Below are 19270 nucleotides of genomic sequence, written 5' to 3'. Positions count from 1 at the left end.
CTTTTGACATTACATTACATGAGCACAGTGGTAAAGATTTTACTGGCCTTAATTCACTTCATCCTCATAACAATCCCACAAGGTTGGGAAGTGAGAACAATGAAGCACAGAGAAATTGACCTGCCCTGAGATGCACAAGTAGAAAAGTAGCACAGCTGAAATTAAAATCCTAACTGTCTCAGAACAAAGGTAAAAACAACTTAAGAATAATCTTAACAGTCTAATAAAAAAAACTTTTTTTTTGAGACAGGGTCTTACTTTGTCCCCCGGGCTGTGGCACTATCATAGTGCAGCCTCGAATTCTAGGGCTCAAAGGATCCTGCCACCTCAGCTTCCTGAGTGGCTGGGACTATAGGTGCATGCCACCATTCCTGGCTAATTTTTTTTTTCCTTTTGTAGAGATGAGATCTTGCTATGTTGCCTAGGCTGGTCTCAGACTCCTGGCTTCAAGCAATTCTCCCACTTTGACCTCCCAAAGTGCTGGGATTACAGGTGTGGGCCACTATGCCCAGCCTCTAACAGTCTAATTTTAAAGCCTGTCCTTTTAATCACCTAACTGTAGTTTATTCAAAAATTCTAGTAGCAATGTATGCTGAGGATTGAGATTCTTGTACTTTAATTATGATTTTTATTTGTATTTTGCTATACTTGATCCACTCAACAAACATTTCTTACATGTCTACTCTGTGCTGCTGGTACTGGGGACATAATGGTGAACCAGACCCATAGACACATCTCTATACATAAGGGATCCAGAAACCACTGAGACCTGATTGGGGGAAGAATATTCCATTTCAGCCTAGCAGGAGTTCACTAGATCTATGTCTACATGCTAGATGCTGAGAATCAGCCTAATAATTAAACATTAATGCATAAGTTTGCTCCCCTTTTGTATATCTAACCAAGGAGATTCAACAGGACATAAGAAGACCACAAGAGAGCTTAGGGACAACCCCACAGTCTTGCCTGTTGGCAAACACTGCAGTCCAAGGGAAGGAGAGAAGCACCCTAAAAACCCAGAGAGAATGTTTTAATACATCTGATAATTGTTTCATGCACGCAACCTTTCAGAAATCTTACGCTTAGTTTCTTCATAAGATACAAGAAGAAAGAGCATCATTGAAACTCGATCAGAAAACCATATAAGCAAAATAGGTTTGAATGAAATTTATAAAACAAACAGAAGAATGAGTTAACATAGTTCAACTGTCACTTGCTCAGGGTGGTCTCTCCTGAATGTATCCACAGTAGCTCCATATTTTTAGTCACTTTTTATTAAAACATCCTGCTTCATTTTCCTTATGATACAGTACAATAAATGTATCTTGCTAATTTATTTGTTTACTTATCTACTGCCTGTCTCACTAGAATATAAGATTCATGACAATATGAATACTGCTTGATTTTTGACTGCTGAGTCCTTGGTACCAAGAATGGTGTCTACCGCAAAGTAGAAGCTCAACATTTACTCAGTGAACAATGGAGATGGTTAACATGTGGAACAGTTTCAAGAGACCTCAAATTATAACAGCAGAATTTAAACTCACATTAGAGTTAATAAAGACTTTTTAAATGCAAGAGCTCAGAATCAACAAATCCGTGGAAAAGAACACAGATCAGAAATGGACCAACACTTATTTTTTAAACAATGGTGCCAAAGTGATCCCATGGAAAGAGAAGAACTTTTTAATAAATGATAAATATTTTATTTAAAAAATGAACATTAATGGCTATCAAGATGGATCATAGAGCGCAATGTAAAAGCAAAAACCAAAAAGCTTTTAGAGGAGAAAACAGTACAATATATTCTTGATTTGTGGGTAGGCAAAGGTTTCTTAGATCACTAATAGCAATAAGCTTTAAATTAAAAAATTGATAAATTAGCCTTCATCAAAGCTAAAAACATCTTCTTATCAAAAGACACCATGAAAAAATGAATAAGCAAGCTGCAAATTGGGTGAAAATATTAACAATACATATATCTGACCAGGGACTAGTATCCAGGATGTATAAAGAACTCCTTCTACTCAACAATAAAAGGATAAGCAATCCTATTAAAAGTGGGCCAAAAAATTGGACAGCTCTCAAAAGAAGATATCCAAATGGTAAATAAGCACATAGAAAAGAGTACAACATTTTTAGTCATAAGGGAAATGAAAATTAAAGCCACAATAGAATATTACACACTTACCAGAATAACTAAAATTGAAATCAATGATGGCATTAAATACTGGTGAGACTGTGGAACAACTAAAACTTTCATAGTTACTTGATAGAATGTACAATGGTATAGCCACTTTGGAAAAATACATACCTGGAAGTTCTTAGAAAACTAAACACACACTGACCTTTTGACCAAGCAATACTAGGTATTAGCCCAAGAGAAATCATAGCATATGTTCACAAAAATACTTATACAAAAATGTTCATAGCAGCTTTATTCATATAGCCCCAAAATGGAAATAGCCAAAGTATTGGTCAAGAGGAGAATGGATAAACTGTGGTATAATCATATAATAAAATGTCACACAGCAATTAAAAACATCAAAGTTATATACCCAACCTGGACAAACTTCAAATGCATTATGGTGGTTGAAAGAAGCCTTACCAAAAAGAGTACATATTATATAATGGAATTTACATGAAATTCTAGAACAGTTAAAATTATGGTGGAAAAAATCAGAACACTGGTTGTGTTGGGTAGCAGTGATATCCTGGGGATGGAGCACAAGCGAACTTTTTGGGGTGATAATATATCAAGACTTTTTTTACTATTGAGAAATAACAAAAATTGTTGTTTTAAGCTAATACATTTTGGGGCATTTTGATATACAAGATTAGACTACCAAAACAAAAAGATTATGCCTAACGAAATGTTATGAATACAGCTATATTCATACTGCAAAAGCACTTGTATAAATTTTAAAATTTGCTAATGAAAATGTAACTAAAAATCTACAATACATGAACAAAAACTAGGAAACTACAGGGAAAGTGTATACTCCAATTCTTTTTTTATATAGTAAGAAATTAAAAGATACGGGTTCATTTTTGTCTTTATTAACTAGAGAAATATTGATTAAAGAATGTTTTTGTAAAAAAGTGAGAATAAATAATTTTCACTTCAAGTAAGGACTAAAAGAAACCAAGCAAAATATAGTCCAAATAGTAAATTTCAGAAAAAACAAAGCATAAGAAAGTAGAAGCTCAGATAGCATAAGATGAAATAATAGATACAAAGTCAAATCCCTTATTAAAAGCAGAATCTCAGATTGGATAAAAAATTATATTCAGAGCAATGAGATTGTATCACTTATTAAAAAATTCTTCCAACAACAACAACAAAAAAAAAAAAGAGAGAGACCAGGAGCAGATGGATTCACAGCTGAATTCTACCAATCACACAAAGAACTAATACCAATCCTCCTGAAACTATTCCAAAAAAATCGAAGAGGGGATTCTCCCTAACACTTTCTACAAGGCCGGTATCACCCTGATATCAAAGCCAGACAAGGACACAACAAAACAAGAAAATTACAGACCAATATCCCTAATGAACACAGACACAAATATCTTCCACAAAATACTAGCAAATCAAATCCAATAGCACATCAAAAAGATAATATACCATGATCAGGTGGGATTTATTTCAGGGATGTGAGAATAGTTCAACATATGCAAATCAGCAAGTGTGATACATCACACAAACAGAATTAAAAACAAAAACCATAAGATCATCTCAATACATGCAGAAAAAGCATTCAATAAAATTCAGCATCCGTTCATGATAAAAATTCTCAACAAATCAGACATAGAAGGAACATACCTCAACATAAGAAAAGCCATATACAACAAATTCACAGCCAACATCATACTTAATGGAGAAAAGTTGAAAACATTCCCTCTAAGAACTGGAACAAGACAAGGATAACCATCTGCAGAAGAATGAAACTGGACCCATATTTCTCACCATAGATAAAAATTAACTCAAGATTGATTAAAGAACTACATGTAAGACCTCAAATTCTAAAAATCTCAGACAAAATCCTAGGGAAAACTCTTCTGGACATTGGCCTAGACAAAGAATTTATGACCAAACCCTCAAAAGCAAAGGTAACAAAAACAAAAATAGACAAATGGGACTAAAGCTAAAAACCTTCTGTACGGCAAAAAAAAAAAAAAAAAAAAAAAAATCAAGAAAGTAAACAACCCACAGAATGGGCAAAAAAATTTCAAATTATGCATCTGACAAAAGGCTAACATCCAGAATCCATAAGGAACTCAAATAATTCAATAAGGAAAACAAATAACCTCATTAAAAAGTGGGGAAAGGACATGTAAGCGGGCAACAAATACATGAAAAAAATGCTCAACATCACTAATCATCCGAGAAATTCAAATTAAAACCACAATGAGATACCATTTTACACCAGTTAGAATAGCTATTATTAAAAACCAAAAGATATTGGCAAGGAAGCAGAGAAAAGGAAATACTTATATGCTGTTGATGGGAATTAGTAAATCTTTATGAAAAACAGTATGGAGATTTCTCAAAGAACTGAAAACAGAACTACCATTCAATCCAGCAACCCTACTACTGGGTATATCCCCAAAGGGAAATAAATCATTATATCATAAAGATACCTGCACCCGTATATTTATCACAGCACTATTCATAATATCAAAGATATGGAATCAACATAAATGTCCATCACTATAGGACTGGGTAAAGAAAATGTTATGTATATCCACATAATGGAATACTATTCTGCCATAAAAAATAATGAAACTATGTCTTTTGCAGCAACATAGATGGAACTGGAGGCCATTGTCCTAACTGAAATAATTCAGAAACAGAAAAGGCAAATACTGTATGTTCTCACTTATAAGTTGGAGCTAAAGAACAGGTACACATGGACATACAGAGTAGATTAATAGACATGGAAGGCTACAACAGGTAGGAGGTTGGGAGGGTGTGAGAATTGAAAAATTACCTGTTAGATACAATGTTCAGTATTAGGGTGATGGATACACTAAAATCTGACTCACCACTACATAATATATCCATGTAAGAAATATGCACTTCTACTCCCTAAATGTATTTTTTAATTAAATATACATATATATATTTAGATGTATGTAGTTTACAAAAATATGCCTAAAACAAAATGACCCAGAAATAAAAAATAAAAAGATGAGTCAGGAATTATTGGTTTAAATATATATCCTTAAGAAGGGTTTACCTAAAACCCCAGTAGAGGTTGCGTTCCCTCTCAGATGCTCTTATGGCCTCCTGTATTTTCTCCTTACAAGAATTTATCACAACTGTTACTATATTCTGGTTTGCATGATTTTTTTTTTGTTCGCCTCCACATTCTAAGCTCTTTAAGGCAGAAACAAGTCTGCCTTTCTCACTGCCTTATTTCCAGTGCCCAGCACAATGCTGGGAAATAGGAAATAGAAATAGGAAATTTTCATTGAATGAATGTATCCAGAAAATAAGTAAAACAAAAGAGAAAGCACAGATAACAACATTGATTTCAAACTAAGTTGATTCCAAGGTCAAACCAATCAAATAAAAGAGTAAATTTAAATCTATAAAAGAAACATCTCATGGTCTTAAACCTGTTTTTGTAAATAATATGGAATAAAAATGTATAAAACAAGAAATATTAACAATTCAAGGAGAGAGATTGATGATAGACTAAAAACATGTTTAACTTCCTTCCTGACAAAATATCATGAAATTACCAAAAATGCTAATATCTGATACATTCAGGTCAGCAGTGGAAAACAGAAAGGATTGGCCAGTGGTTTCAACTTATGGATAGGTAAAGAAGATCTCAAAAGATTATCACTGCCTTCATAACAACAAGAAAAAAGAGATAAACTAAAAATCATGCTTCATTTTAAAGCTGTTAAAGAGTGAGTGTGAGACAAAGAGAAGTCTAAACAAATAAAATTCCAGTCAAGAGAAGCTTTTTGTAGACCAATAAAGAGCAGTGACTGCTTCCATACCTGGGACCAATTGTTTACATAGTGGAGAGATGAGCCTGCCATCATAGAGCAACTCGTAAAAGGAGAAAAACTAGCAATTTTTCAAATGATAGTGTGGGTTGGCAAACAGACTCATATCTGGAAGAGCCACAAATGCAAAAGTAAATCTCTTGGCTTAAAAAATTCTCTGCCACAGGAATTTTGCTGTGAAATTGATGATGAATGCAGGGCCAGAAAACTGAAATCTTACATTCTTGCACATGAGTAAGGTTCAAGGCCCTGCTGGAGTTGATGCCAAAGAGAACTGAAATGAACTCTAGCTGCATTTCAAACCCAGCTCAAATCCTGATTGTGACCAGTCACTCAATGCAGCCTGGGTAGTTGAGATTGGGTTGAAGGGCAAAGAGAAATCTTCACAATCTCTTTTTAAAGCAGAAATAAACTGAAACTAATATAAAGCTTCAGCCAATCCCCAGCTAAAGCATTGCAGATGGTCAAATTTTTATGATCAGCCTCTCATTCTAGCTGTCTGAGATTTTTAAAAAATCACATATCCTCTTTATGAGAAATAGGACAAAACAAAAAATTTTATTTAGTTCAAACAAAGCTAGTAAAAGTATTATCTACTTTTGTCCTTCTATACAAGATGTTTGGTATGCAATAAATACTTACGAATACATGCAAAGAAGCAGAAAAATGTGACCTGTAATCAAGAGAAGAAATAATTGATACAGGCAGACTTCCAGATGCCCTTGATGTTAGAATTAAAGACCAGGAATCCAAAATAACAATTATAAAGAATTATATGTTAAAAATTTATATGAGAAATTTTAGAATATACAGAACAATTTATAGAAGAAAAAGTGGATATAATTAATAACAGTTGGTAAGTTTCTGCAGAGAAATGAAACCTTAAAAAGGAACCAAGTCAAAATTTATAGAACTCAAGAATGTCAGTGTCAGAGAACTGTGGGCCAATATCATTTGATTCAACATATATGTAACTGGGTCCAGAAAGAGAGAGAGAATAGGAAAAAATAAGCTTTGAAAAGATATTGGCCAAGTATTTTCTGAAATCAGTGAAAGTCATCAACTCTTAGATTCAAGAAATTCAGTGAACCCCAAGCATAAGAAACATAAAGTAAAACACATTTATGTACATCATAGTCAAATGACTGAAAAAGATCTAAAAGGAAAAGCAGTAAGAAAAAAACATTACATTTAAGGGAGCAACAAAAATAATGGCAGATTTTTCACTAGTAACAATGGAAGCCAAAAGACAGTGGTATCTTAAAAGGGCTGAATGAAAGAAAAAATTGTCAATCCAAATGATGAGGTAGTTAGCTTTAAGTAGTAGGTTACCACTGATTTTTATTTCTTCTAAACACTTTGTACATTTTCTATAACAATTGCATTGTTCTTATAATTTTAAAACATTTTTGTTTTTATTATTTTATTTTATTTTTCTGAGACAGGGGCCTCTGTCACCCAGGCTGGAGTACAGTGGCATGATCACAGCTCATTGCAGTCTTGACCTGCTGGGCTCAAGCAATCCTCCCACCTCAACATCCCAAGTAGCTAGGACTACAAGCGCATGCCACCAAGCCTGGTTAATTTTGTATTTTGTATTTTATAGAGTTGGGTTTTTGCCATGTTGCCCAGGCTGGTCTTGAACTCCTGGGTTCAAGTGATCCTCCTGCCTTGGCCTCCCAAAGTGCTGGGATTGTAGGCATGAGCCACCATGCCTGGCAAAAACATTTTTAAAAGAACAAGTAAGACAAATATTGTATATGGATTACACTTAGTATCCAAGAATCCTCAGAAAAACTATCTAATATTTATCCTCATACCAAATATCTATATAATTACTGGTGTTTTCACTAGTCTTTGTAAACTATTTATATATGAAGATTAACTAAAATAACAGTTTTTAATGTGTCAATAGCCCTTTTATAAAGAGATTAAAAGTAAGAAACAATCACATCTCTTGGGGTAGGTGAGAAAACATTAATGAAAGAGGTGAAATTTGAGGTTTGTTAGGAAATACTTTAAGGAAATGGAAAAAAGTTTCAGAATAAAAATTTCAAGATATATTTGAAAAACACTAATAAATCTAGGTTTTTTCATAGAGGGATGAAGTGAGATATTGATGTCAATAGTGGAGAATCTTGAAATATCTAATTTGTAGGCAATGGAGAAAGAAATATTTACCTAGTCTAACATGTTTTCAGTAAAGAAGAATTGACAAATGAGAACAATTCTGTATCTACTGGCATGTTACATTTAGCTTTCTAATAGACAGCTTGGTATTCCTTGTACCTGTGAATTAACATGAGTAGATAGTTATCATTTAGACAATCACTAGATCACTGTCTGACAGTAACTTGGTCTGAAAAACTTTTTTGGGAGATAAAAGGATGTTTAAGTGGAACTCTTTCTGAGTTTATAACTTAGAACAACAGGTACTATATTCTAAAGGTAGGTGCTAAGCCATTTAGGTAATCTATGCAGGACTTGGAAAGAAAATGCCCCAAACTAGCTCTACCTCCTCCAAGCTGAGCTGCTCACTGTTCATCTCTGAATTGTGTAAGAAAAGGGTAATAGTTTATGAGAGAGCCTTATATGGAAGATTTCTTAGCTAGGGTTTCTTAGAGCTTCCTTCTACAGAACGACTTGGAGAACCTAATATGTATTTCCCCAGGATGTGACATCCTAGCAGACACTGGTAGCGGATTCATACCTAAAAATTGTAAAGGTTAGTGGACAGAGGGAAGACAGTGGAGTGCTACATTGAGGGGACCTGTGTTTGTACAATTTAATGAGTAAAGACTCATTAAATTGAGGGAGTTTTCCCCTGACCCAAAAAGACCCATGAAAAAGAATCAGACCATGGAAGCAATCCTAGTATCCACTAGTGTATGAATCGATAAACAAAATGTGGTGTATACTTACAATGGAATATTATTCAAGCCTTAAAAATGAAGGAAATTCTTACACATGCTACATTAATGAGCCTGGAAGACATGCCAAGGGAAATAAGCTAGTCACAAAAGGACAAATATTGTATGATTCTATTTATATGAGGTAGCTAGAGTAGTCAAATTCACAGACATAAAGTAGAATGGCAGTTGCCACAGGCTGAGGAGAGGGGAGTGGAGAGTTAGTGTCTCATGGGTACAGAGTTTCAGTTTGGGAAGATGAAAAAGTTCTGGAGTTGGATAGTGGTGATGGTTGCACAACAATGTGAATGTACTTAATACTACCTAACTTTGCACTTAAAAACAGTTAAAATGATAAATTTCATGTGTTTATTTTACCACTCTTTTAAAACAACAACAACAAAAACAACAAAAAATAACCTTCACCAACAGGACTGCCTAGAGAAGTGAGCTGGCCCCCACAGAGGGAGGGTCACGATGGGCCAGTGGAAGCCAGGAATGAGAATGGATTATAAGCTGACAGTCAGGAGAGGCAAACCCACAAGTAATTGCTAACGGGAGATTCCCGGCCAGGCGGTTCTCTGAAGAATTTAGAAAAGCAGCTCGTTACAAAAAGAAAATGTTGGTGTCTCTCACAGATGGCCCTGAAATCAGGTTAGGAAATCATAAGACTTTGCCCTTTCATCCTACCTACCTCTTGAACCCTGTACGTGAATTGGGAGATGAGGTGAAGTGAGGAAGAGTAAAGAAGCTATGACTGTGTCTCTCTCCCGACTACAGGCTTCTAAATGAGGGGAAGGGAAGAAGCTCAGAGACAATTTACCATCTGTGTGTGCCAAAAAAGTGGTGGAATGGTGCTAGAGAGTTTATACAGGAATGGGGATGACTGACTTACCAGAGTAAGTTCAAAGGAAGAGGAGTGAGAAAGAATGAAGTGGCATTCTACTTCTAGCTTCTGAGTCCAGCCCTTTCATCCAGTGAGAGAAAATCTTTCCTGGGAGCTTAGAAGATTCCTGATGAAAGAATCACTGTTTCCACTTCTCTCCTTCTCCCTTACCTTCAGGAAGTCGGATTGGCTTCTTCATGCTCATCTAAGGATATATCCCATGGAAGGTGGTATCTAGGAAGAGGTCTACCATCCTCCCCAAATAAAAGCAACTCTGTATTTGTACCCATGGCTTATGAAGGAGGAAAGGAATACAGAGGTGATGTTATGCCAGTCTGTGGTCAGCAAGACTGCCACTAAGAGTGACTGTCAATTCTCCCAACATAGCCCAAGCTTTTCCATTCCAGAATGTTGCCATGGCAGACAAAATGATTATTTGTGGTGGGATGCATTCATTTATTCAATATGCTTTTACTGAGTACCAATTATATATAGACTACTGAAAGGAATAAAAGCAGATAAGACATGATCACACACTTCAAGGCACATAGGTTTTAGCAGAGGTAAACATACAGACTCATAATTAATGACAATATAGGGCAAACAGAGGAACAAAAAAAGTTAGGGATTAGGAGTTTTATAGAGGAGATGACATTTACATTGTGCTTTGAATGATGGGAAAATCTTGAGTGGATATGGCATAATTGGAACAGAGAATGACAAAAGTGGAGGGGAGGTTAGAGTGGAGATCAGATGGCAGTGAAACAGGTAGCTGATCTTCAGATTATGACGTCATTGAGTTTGTAGGTAGCATATAATACTCTTAAGAAGAGAAATGAGAGCCAGGAGTAGGAAAATAGCTTGGTATGAGATTTCTGAGGCCCTCAAAGTCCAGGACATTTGTACTTTAATAGGTAATGGGGAAGTAATTTAAGGTCTATGAGTGGGTGAGCGATGAAATCTAAAATATGTTTTAGGAAGAACAAGTAGAAGGTTATTGCAATTGTCCAGCGCAGAGGTAATGGAGTCCTTAAGTAAGATGGTTGCTGTCGCAATTGGAAAGGCAGAAATAGATGGGAGAGGCTTTGGGGAGGTAGAATAAATGGGGCTTGGATCCTGATTGCATATGCCTTTTTCTTACTCTCTGTCTGACCCTCATTTCTTCCCTCTTCTGATCCTAAAGCTGTATGCAGTGTCCCTTAGCACACAGAATTATATTTTCTGGCAAATTTCTCTTCAGTATTAGGTAAGGCTTCATTTGCAATAACTGTGAATGACACCCCAAAGGACAATTCCTGATGTTCAAAATGAGGAAGTTATATTCTACATCTACATTTGTATTTTAGGTAGGATTGTGGCTTTTAGAAAAAGGTTCCCCCTTTTACCTAAGAATTTCTACTCTCAGAAAATGTGAACATACATTAGCAATAGCTCTTCTGAAGCTCTTGGTCATGCAGAATGGAAATCAGGATCATAAAATTAAAGTTATTAAAAATGATAGCAAATTCCCCTCTTTGTTCCATTATTCAGCTTTAAGAGCATTTCTGCTCTCTAAGAGCCTTAGAATATTAATTTTATGTATTTAGGATAAAGGATTTGAACAATAGAATTGTATAATTAAATTACAAGAAATTAAGAAAATCAGTCATCACAATAAATGAGTTGATAATTCAATTGTTAAATAAAATCTGGATAATGTATTAGTCACACCAGTTTTTAAAGGCCAGAACAGTAGAAAATGTTTTATATGCTTACATTTCTATTTCTCACCATGTGTGGTTTATGGATGAAATGAGCTGAAGTTGCCAATACGTGACAACAGGGAAAGGACTGCCTTGCATGGCAAGTCTTTTGCGGAAGCTTTGTCCTTGGAGCCGTCTAGCTTTTAAAGACCTGTTCTGTTTCTGACATGGTAAATTTTGTATTTCTATGGCCTAGACTTTTCTGCAGATACATATATAGTAACAAGCTCTAGACAATGGGCCTGCATTGAGCCAACACTAGCGCCCCGAAGCAGCTGCACTTGCAATGCTTCTGGGATGTTCAGTGGTGTGACTAAACAGCATGTATCAAAGACCTAGGAAAGAGGCAATCTGTTTTCAGCTCTGACTTTAAGCAGGAAGTGATTTTCCTGATAAAACAGGTGAAAAAAACTATAGCTCTCCAGTCAGCATAGTCTTACAAGAAATCTTGGGCTAAGTAGACAAAACTCAGTGAGGATTAAGGACTCCAAATGCACTGGGTGGTAAGAACAACTAACTTTTATTAAGTGCTAATTATAACTAAACACTCTTTCTAAACACTTTCCCTGTATTTTTTTTTTGTAACTATTAAAACAGGCTTGAAATTTTTTTTAATTTTTAATTTTTGTAGGTACATAGTAGATGTATATATTATGGGGAAAACAAGACTTCTTATACCCATTTAACATGTGAATAAAACAAGATTGAGAGGTTAAGTCGCTTGCCCAAGGTCAATAGCTACTGAGCCAGAATTCAAACCTAACTAACTGATCAGGCTTATACTAAAATCAACACTTTAAATCTTCTCCCTACACTGCCTTTTGCATGGACAAAGTCAGCAACCTCCTTCTGCAGGGGATACTGATACAAAGCAAGATCTGCATTAAAAGTGTACTTAAAGCAATGAAGTTCTGGTTTAGAAATAGGTAGATCAATGGGACAAAGTAACATGTAAAGAAATATACTTGAAAAATATATATATATGAATTTATATAATTTAATGTGGTATTTCAACTTGTTTGAGCAGGCAGATAAGCTAGTTATGAGCAGGAGGGGGAGTGCCCTGAGAAAAGGGAGGTTTGGAAAAATCTCATAACCCAGAGACCACCCAAAACATGCATCCTAACTGTAAGCAGAGAGGAAGGGAAATACCTATGCAGAAAGAGATGCCCCTTAAGACTCCCAGTAATCACTCACTCTGCAATTAACCTGTCAGAATGTAGCTAGCTACATGCTGTTAAGGGGGGAAATAGGGAAAAAGGAGAAATTCCTAAGAGATACACAGGTGGAATAAGTACAGATTTAACCACTTTCCAACCTTCCTTGGGTGGTGATAATGAGTAATGCAGGCATTATATAGAATTTGTATCCAACACTGGCCTGCACATACATGTGAACTAACAGTAAGGGGGAATCCCACAAATCAGGAGTGGAAATTAGGTGGGGGAAAAAGTGGGAACTTAAGGCAGAAGTGGGAACTAGACAAAGACAAAGGCAGAGACTTGAGGCAGAAGCAGAAGCTTGAAGAAACAGTCTGTCATAATAACCACAATACAGAACTCTTCGGGCTCTTGCTGGCTCATTCCCCTTTGAATAATCTGCTCTGCCTCATCTTTCAGCATGCACTGTCTCTGCTACTACCTAACCCTTGCTGCTGCTACTCCTGTTTCTCCAGCTGGACCAGCCTGCTCCTCTCTTGGAGTGTCCTTCCCTCAATAAACTCTATACTCTTTATTTTCTTTCAATAGATCTTTTGCTTACATTACTAATTGGTCTCTTGGCTGAATTCTTTCTCCCAAGTAAGACATGAACTGAGGATTCCTGTACTTCCCGGTAACAAAATCATTAGGAAAAGGAGCCAGTATTAAATAAATATACAGAAATCAGTGGCTGTTTGGGAGAAAAAAATAAAGGTAAAGCCCTATCTTTTTTTTAAGTGTACTTCCAGTGAGCTCTGAGTGTTTTAGAGACTCTGCCCCATTTGTGGGGATTATTAGTCTTTCCTGGGAATTTATCTGTAGAATATTTACTTTCAGAGGATGTACCACAGAGGGAAGTATTTTTATGAAAAAATGCTTTGGGGATAGGATTTTTAAAAGACAGAAGAGAACAGTGTGGTGCTGTTTCTTGAGTCTCATGAACAACACAGCAAGACGTATATTCCCATTAACTTTCTAGGCCATGAACTACTTGTGCTCCCTTTTTAAGGAAGGAAAAGATTCTAGGGTGGTTTTGTCACTGAGTGCTGTGGAATGGATTATTTCCCTCCACTCTTGTTGCTAACTGAAAAAAAAAAAAAAAAGACACTGCAATAAGGTTATGGGACTGAAAGAGCTACATTTAGACACAGCTGTTTTGGGGTCAAGGTCAAGGAGGACAATAATGGAAGAGAATAAGCAAAAATGAAACCACACAAGGAGAAGAGGAACCTGGGCACACCTGAGTGGGGAATCTTTCCTTAGCCACAATGGAAAAGGGCAAAGGGCTAGCCCAGGATCTCAGAAAGAAGGGATAGGAATGATAGAAGGATAACATGGCATTTGATTCTGTTCCTCCTGGCTTTCTCTCTTTCTCAGTTCTGTTATTACTATTTTATTTTTTAAAAAATTTGTTGGATCATTTATATTCTCATAAAGTAGCTCAAATCTTTTATGGGACTAAGCAAGTTACAAATACATACTTTTAACAGAAATATTTAGAAAAATATTACACTTACACATATTCATATATAATATATATAAATACATTTAAAAATATATATTCAGAAGTTGATGTATATTGTAATATATGTATATCTCATTCCTGAGTTTGGGTTTAGTGGCTCTCAAAAATCACTTTTTGTCTTTATAAAGTCCTCAGGGTAAGAAATCCTTCCAGATACTCTTGCATATGGATTCCCAGGCCAGGGAGTGGGGTGGATGCCACCTGATCACTAGTGTCAAGAATTTCATACTTGGTGGGGTGGAAGTTGGCTGAGAGAGGAAGCGGTGAGAGCGAGATGGCAACGCCATAATTCTGACTGGGAATGCCACTTTCGACACTGGCACAAAATAAAGCATGTGGAACATACAAGTCAACACCTATAAGTCAACTTCTTGAAAGTTTAAGATTGTGGCAAGGTTAAGAGTTGGGCTGAGATTTGTCAGAGTCGGTAATAATTTTTGTGTCTAAGGATGGAGGGATCTGAGTTATATAAACAAGAGGTGTTCACTATGAACTGAAATAAGCAATTCATGGGTAAGGAGACTATGGCCAGAAATTCTAGGGTACACGAGTGTTTTCTAGGTAATGGTAACTGTGGTTCATTGGGGTAGGGGTAGTGCCAGTAAGAGTGATAACTTTTACTGAATCTTCCCATCTGGGGGTAAATGGCCATTCATGCTGGAACTCAGTTATTCTAGCTCCTTCTCAAGAGGATGATGATGTGCCAGAGGTAGGTGAGGAGTGAGAATATGGGCATATGTAAGATGTTTTCTCTTTGTGTGTTAATTATACTGTGACATAATGAAGTAGGATTTAGATAGGACTAGTGTATGGTGTGTCCTTCTTTTTATAGCTGCAGGTACTGAAAAACAATGGGTGAAGCAACACTGTGGAGATGAGAATTTGATGATGGTGAAGGAGGTATAACTCAACATTTGCTGTTCTAAATTCCTGTCCTTTGCTATTTCCCCCCAATCCATGGTGATTTCTCAGTAATAAATATACTACTGCAAATAATAATAGTATTATTGCTATGATTTTATTGAATGCTTATTAACATCTTCACATGCCTCATCTCATTTAATTCACACAGTTGAGGTGAGTGACAGATCCAGGATTTGAAAACAGTTCTGCACACAACCCTTAATGCTCTACTAATGATTCTCATCAGTTGGTTGCATATTTACAGTTCACTCATTTATTGATTCATCCTATAGATACTGTTTTTATAAACAAAGCAGGGCTGTCTCAGAAGAACAAAAAGCATCCCTTACCAAGGGAAGGGATTCTTTCCTTCCTCCTTCTTTCCCTCCCACCCTCCATTAAAAAATTATTCAATAAATCCCTCCTTTGTGCTAAGCACCCTGCTAGGCATTGCAAATAAAAATCCCCGTGCTTCTAGAATTCATGATTTAGCCATAAAATTAAAAGCATATAGATAGATAACTATAATTTTACAACTTTTACATCTCAAATCAGAGCAGTGCAGGTAACATCAGTTTGCCTACTTCTTATATCTGGCTTGACACATAGAATACTTTGAAGATTTCATGTGTATTATATCATACTCTTCTATATACTTTCATCTTGGCACTGACATTTTATCTTGCCTACTTAGTAAGTATTTCATAGATATAAAGAAAATCTTTGGCAAAATCTACAGAGCAGGCCAGGTGTGGTGGCTCATGCCTGTAATCCCAGCACTTTGGGAGGTCAAGGCAGGCAGATCACCTGAGGTCAGGAGGTCGAGACCAGCCTGGGCAACATAGTAAAACCCCATCTCTGCTAAAAATACAAAAATTAGCTGGGCATGGTGGTGCATGCCTGTAATCCCAGCTACTTAGGAGACTGAGGCAGGAGAATTGCTTGAACCCAGGAGATGGAGGTTGCAGTGAGCCGAGATGGCACCACCATACTCCAGCCTGGACAACAGAGTGAGACTCAGAAAAAAAAAAGTCTACAGAGCAGAAGCTAGATTAAAAATAAGTCTTTTTTTTTTTTTTTTTTTTTTTTTTGAGACGGAGTCTTGCTCTGCCACCCAGGCTGGAGTGCAGTGGCCAGATCTCAGCTCACTGCAAGCTCCGCCTCCCGGGTTCACGCCATTCTCCTGCCTCAGCCTCCCAAGTAGCTGGGACTACAGGCGCCCGCCTCGTCGCCCGGCTAGTTTTTTGTATTTTTAAGTAGAGACAGGGTTTCACCGTATTAGCCAGGATGGTCTCGATCTCCTGACCTCGTGATCCGCCCATCTCGGCCTCCCAAAGTGCTAGGATTACAGGCTTGAGCCACCGCGCCCGGCCAAAAATAAGTCTTGAGTCAAAACAAGCATCTGAGATTACAACTGCTCTTTTGGAAGTTAGTGTCTGAGAGGACATGTGTGCAGATATGGGAACAGGTCGAGGTTCTTGATGGGACATGTGTTAGGGGAGGGAGGAAGAAAGGAAATCAGATAATGACAAGAGTAGTTTTCCCCATCTAGGTCATATATCCTCATAGTGAAGTTTTCTCCTATGATAAGAAAAGTTGTGACTTTATAGATTATCTATATATATTCAAATCTAAGTTTAAAATAAATTTGAAATCCTGCCAAATTATCTTTGGATTGTCACTATTTAATAAATGTAATTTAAAAAATCTACATCTAAACATAGTACTTATATGAATGGGCTTCAGGGCATCTGTGAACCCCTGAAATTATATGCAACATTGTGTTTCTCCGGACCTCATGAGATTTAAACCCACAACCTAAAATGATTAAGGCCCAATGAATAGATAATTAAAATTTGAGAAATTAAGCCCCATAACCAGGGAAATTTTTTCTCTCATAAAATTAGAGCTGACAGCATATAAACCTGACATAAATACTGTACTTACATCAAGAGCCACAGACTGCTTGGCCCAGGACTTCTTCACTTGATCATACATAATTGTGTTGTTGATGCCAAGTCCACAAAAGATGACAAAAGCCTAGGAAAGGGCGAATCTGCTAATTAAACATTGCAGCAACTCATTGGCAAAATCTAATATGAAAGCAGGCAGTCACCAGGGATGGGTCTGAAAATACAATCTTATTGTACACAGAGGTAGGCCTTGGGAAAATAGGCACATTAAAATTCTTAATTACTATTGTTATATGACAACTTTATAGCTCACACTGCACACGAGGAAAAATTATGAATTTAATGTCATTGTAGAGAAACTACTTCATATGTTTAAAAACATACTTACAGTCTGTTTAAATGGGTTCTTAATTTATTTAGGTTGTGGACTGATTTTAGTTAATCCATTCTATTTAACCAAAGCAACCTCTTTTAGTCGCTAGGCTATAAAATACTTTGGTAAAGAAACCAAGTTAATGTAACCATAAGGTAAGTGTTAAGGGGAAGGAGGATTGAGTTAGAACCATTAATAAAGAAGCTATGAGGTATTCTTGACTAAAGAAAGATAATCATGGGTCTTCATGTTGGCTACTGGTACAGTCTATGAGGAAGCCCATTCAAGGCTAACTTCTCCAGCTAGAGCGCCTGGAGTGAATTAATGGAAGCATGTAAACAAGAGAAATGTGAGGACAGTACACCTGGCAGAGCTGGCTCAGGGTTTCATGACTCTGAACACACACAAGCAAGATAAAAATAAGAAAATAACACTTTGGGGGAAAGAGAGGGCAATTCTGTAATAAAATTAGGATAAAAATAATGGATGGTTACAAAATAATCCAGTTCGTAAAAAATAGGATCAAATCTCACTTAAGCATTTACATATTCCTTAAATCTTCCTGAAAATTTTGCCCTCCATTTAAGTATAATAATAATTGATTAATAATTGTTTGTCTTTTAGAATTTGGGCAGGCTGCAGCCAGGGGACTATTGATGACTCCATATAAACCTTGGTTTATTAACTTATTTTCTTACCTCAAAAAGTCGTTGATCCGCATCATCAAAAGGTTTCCCATCAAGTCTATTTAACACTTGAGCCACTCCTGTGGGGAAAGAGTGGATTATGTGGTCATTTTTAGTACTGGACATTGTGTTTCTCTAACAGAGTAGCCACAGCTAACTCTATGCCTTCTTTAGGGAACTGCACTCACTTTAAACTCTGGTCTCTCAAGTGCCTGCCAATTTCATGAGAATAAATCTGAGATGTAGGACAATGCAGTCTCTCTTTAAGGCCGATTTATTTAGACTAGATCTCAGTAAAGTTTGGAGTTCTACCAAGGCTTTAATCTGATTTTAGATGACTAGTTACAGTAAGTCTAATATATCCCCCATATATTATATGTATGTGTGTGTGTGTATATATATATATATACACACACACATGATTATATATACAACCGAGTATATATGTAGCTGAATATGTGTGTGTATTCAGTTATATATATATATTTCAACTGAATATATATATATATAAAATTATCTGAAGCACAATACTTGAAAGAGGCAGTATGACATTGTGATTAAGAGCATAAGATTTGGACTTAGACGGTCTGAGTTCAAATTTCAACTCCAACATCAGGTGTGTGACCTTGGGCACATTACCTAAATTTTTTAGCAGTCAATTTCCTCATCTGTAAAATGGGGATTAAAATGTTAACTAAGAGGGTTATGAAGATTATATGAGATGTTAGAATGTTCATTTAGCGCATTGCTTCACTCAGAATAAACATTCAAGAAATGTTAGGAATTACTACAAGCAATAAAAGTTGATATAATACAGTTAACCTTCAAAGCAAAGTCAGTTCTGTTTCCTGCTGCCAGGGGGTACATATAGTTCTAAAAAACGTAATTTATGAGTGATTACTTTTTCCAAAGTTCACTTCTGGTATTATATCAGATGTTTCAGGGCACGACTTTCAAAATACACAAGTTTAACAAGAAAAATCAACTGTCTTGAAAACCATTAGCCTGTGTCCCCATTTAGTACACACACACACACAAAACTAGCTGTAATTCTAAAGTATGCTCGTGTTTTTACAAACACCCAACTTTCCATCAGGGAGGTAAGTC

At 36.3% G+C, this 19270-nt stretch overlaps 1 protein-coding gene across 2 annotated transcripts in view; it reads right to left on the bottom strand.

The window, feature by feature from the left end:
- The window catches only part of PDE11A (phosphodiesterase 11A), a 490924-nt gene that overhangs the window by 188099 nt on the left and 283555 nt on the right, over positions 1-19270 (bottom strand). For both annotated transcript variants that reach the window (XM_033231025.1, XM_033231026.1), the window contains 2 exons: positions 18176-18243; positions 17139-17231 (listed from right to left, as the gene is read on the bottom strand). In XM_033231025.1, the coding sequence (XP_033086916.1) occupies positions 17139-17231; positions 18176-18243 (161 nt within the window). The remainder of the gene's footprint in view (positions 1-17138; positions 17232-18175; positions 18244-19270) is intronic.

The sequence above is a fragment of the Trachypithecus francoisi genome, unplaced genomic scaffold, assembly GCF_009764315.1.
Source record: "Trachypithecus francoisi isolate TF-2019V2 unplaced genomic scaffold, Tfra_2.0 Lachesis_group13, whole genome shotgun sequence".
In the NCBI taxonomy this organism is placed as follows: Eukaryota; Metazoa; Chordata; class Mammalia; order Primates; family Cercopithecidae; genus Trachypithecus; species Trachypithecus francoisi.
The sequence above is the reverse complement of the archived record's forward strand: the minus strand, read 5'-3'. Positions and strand labels throughout refer to the sequence as shown.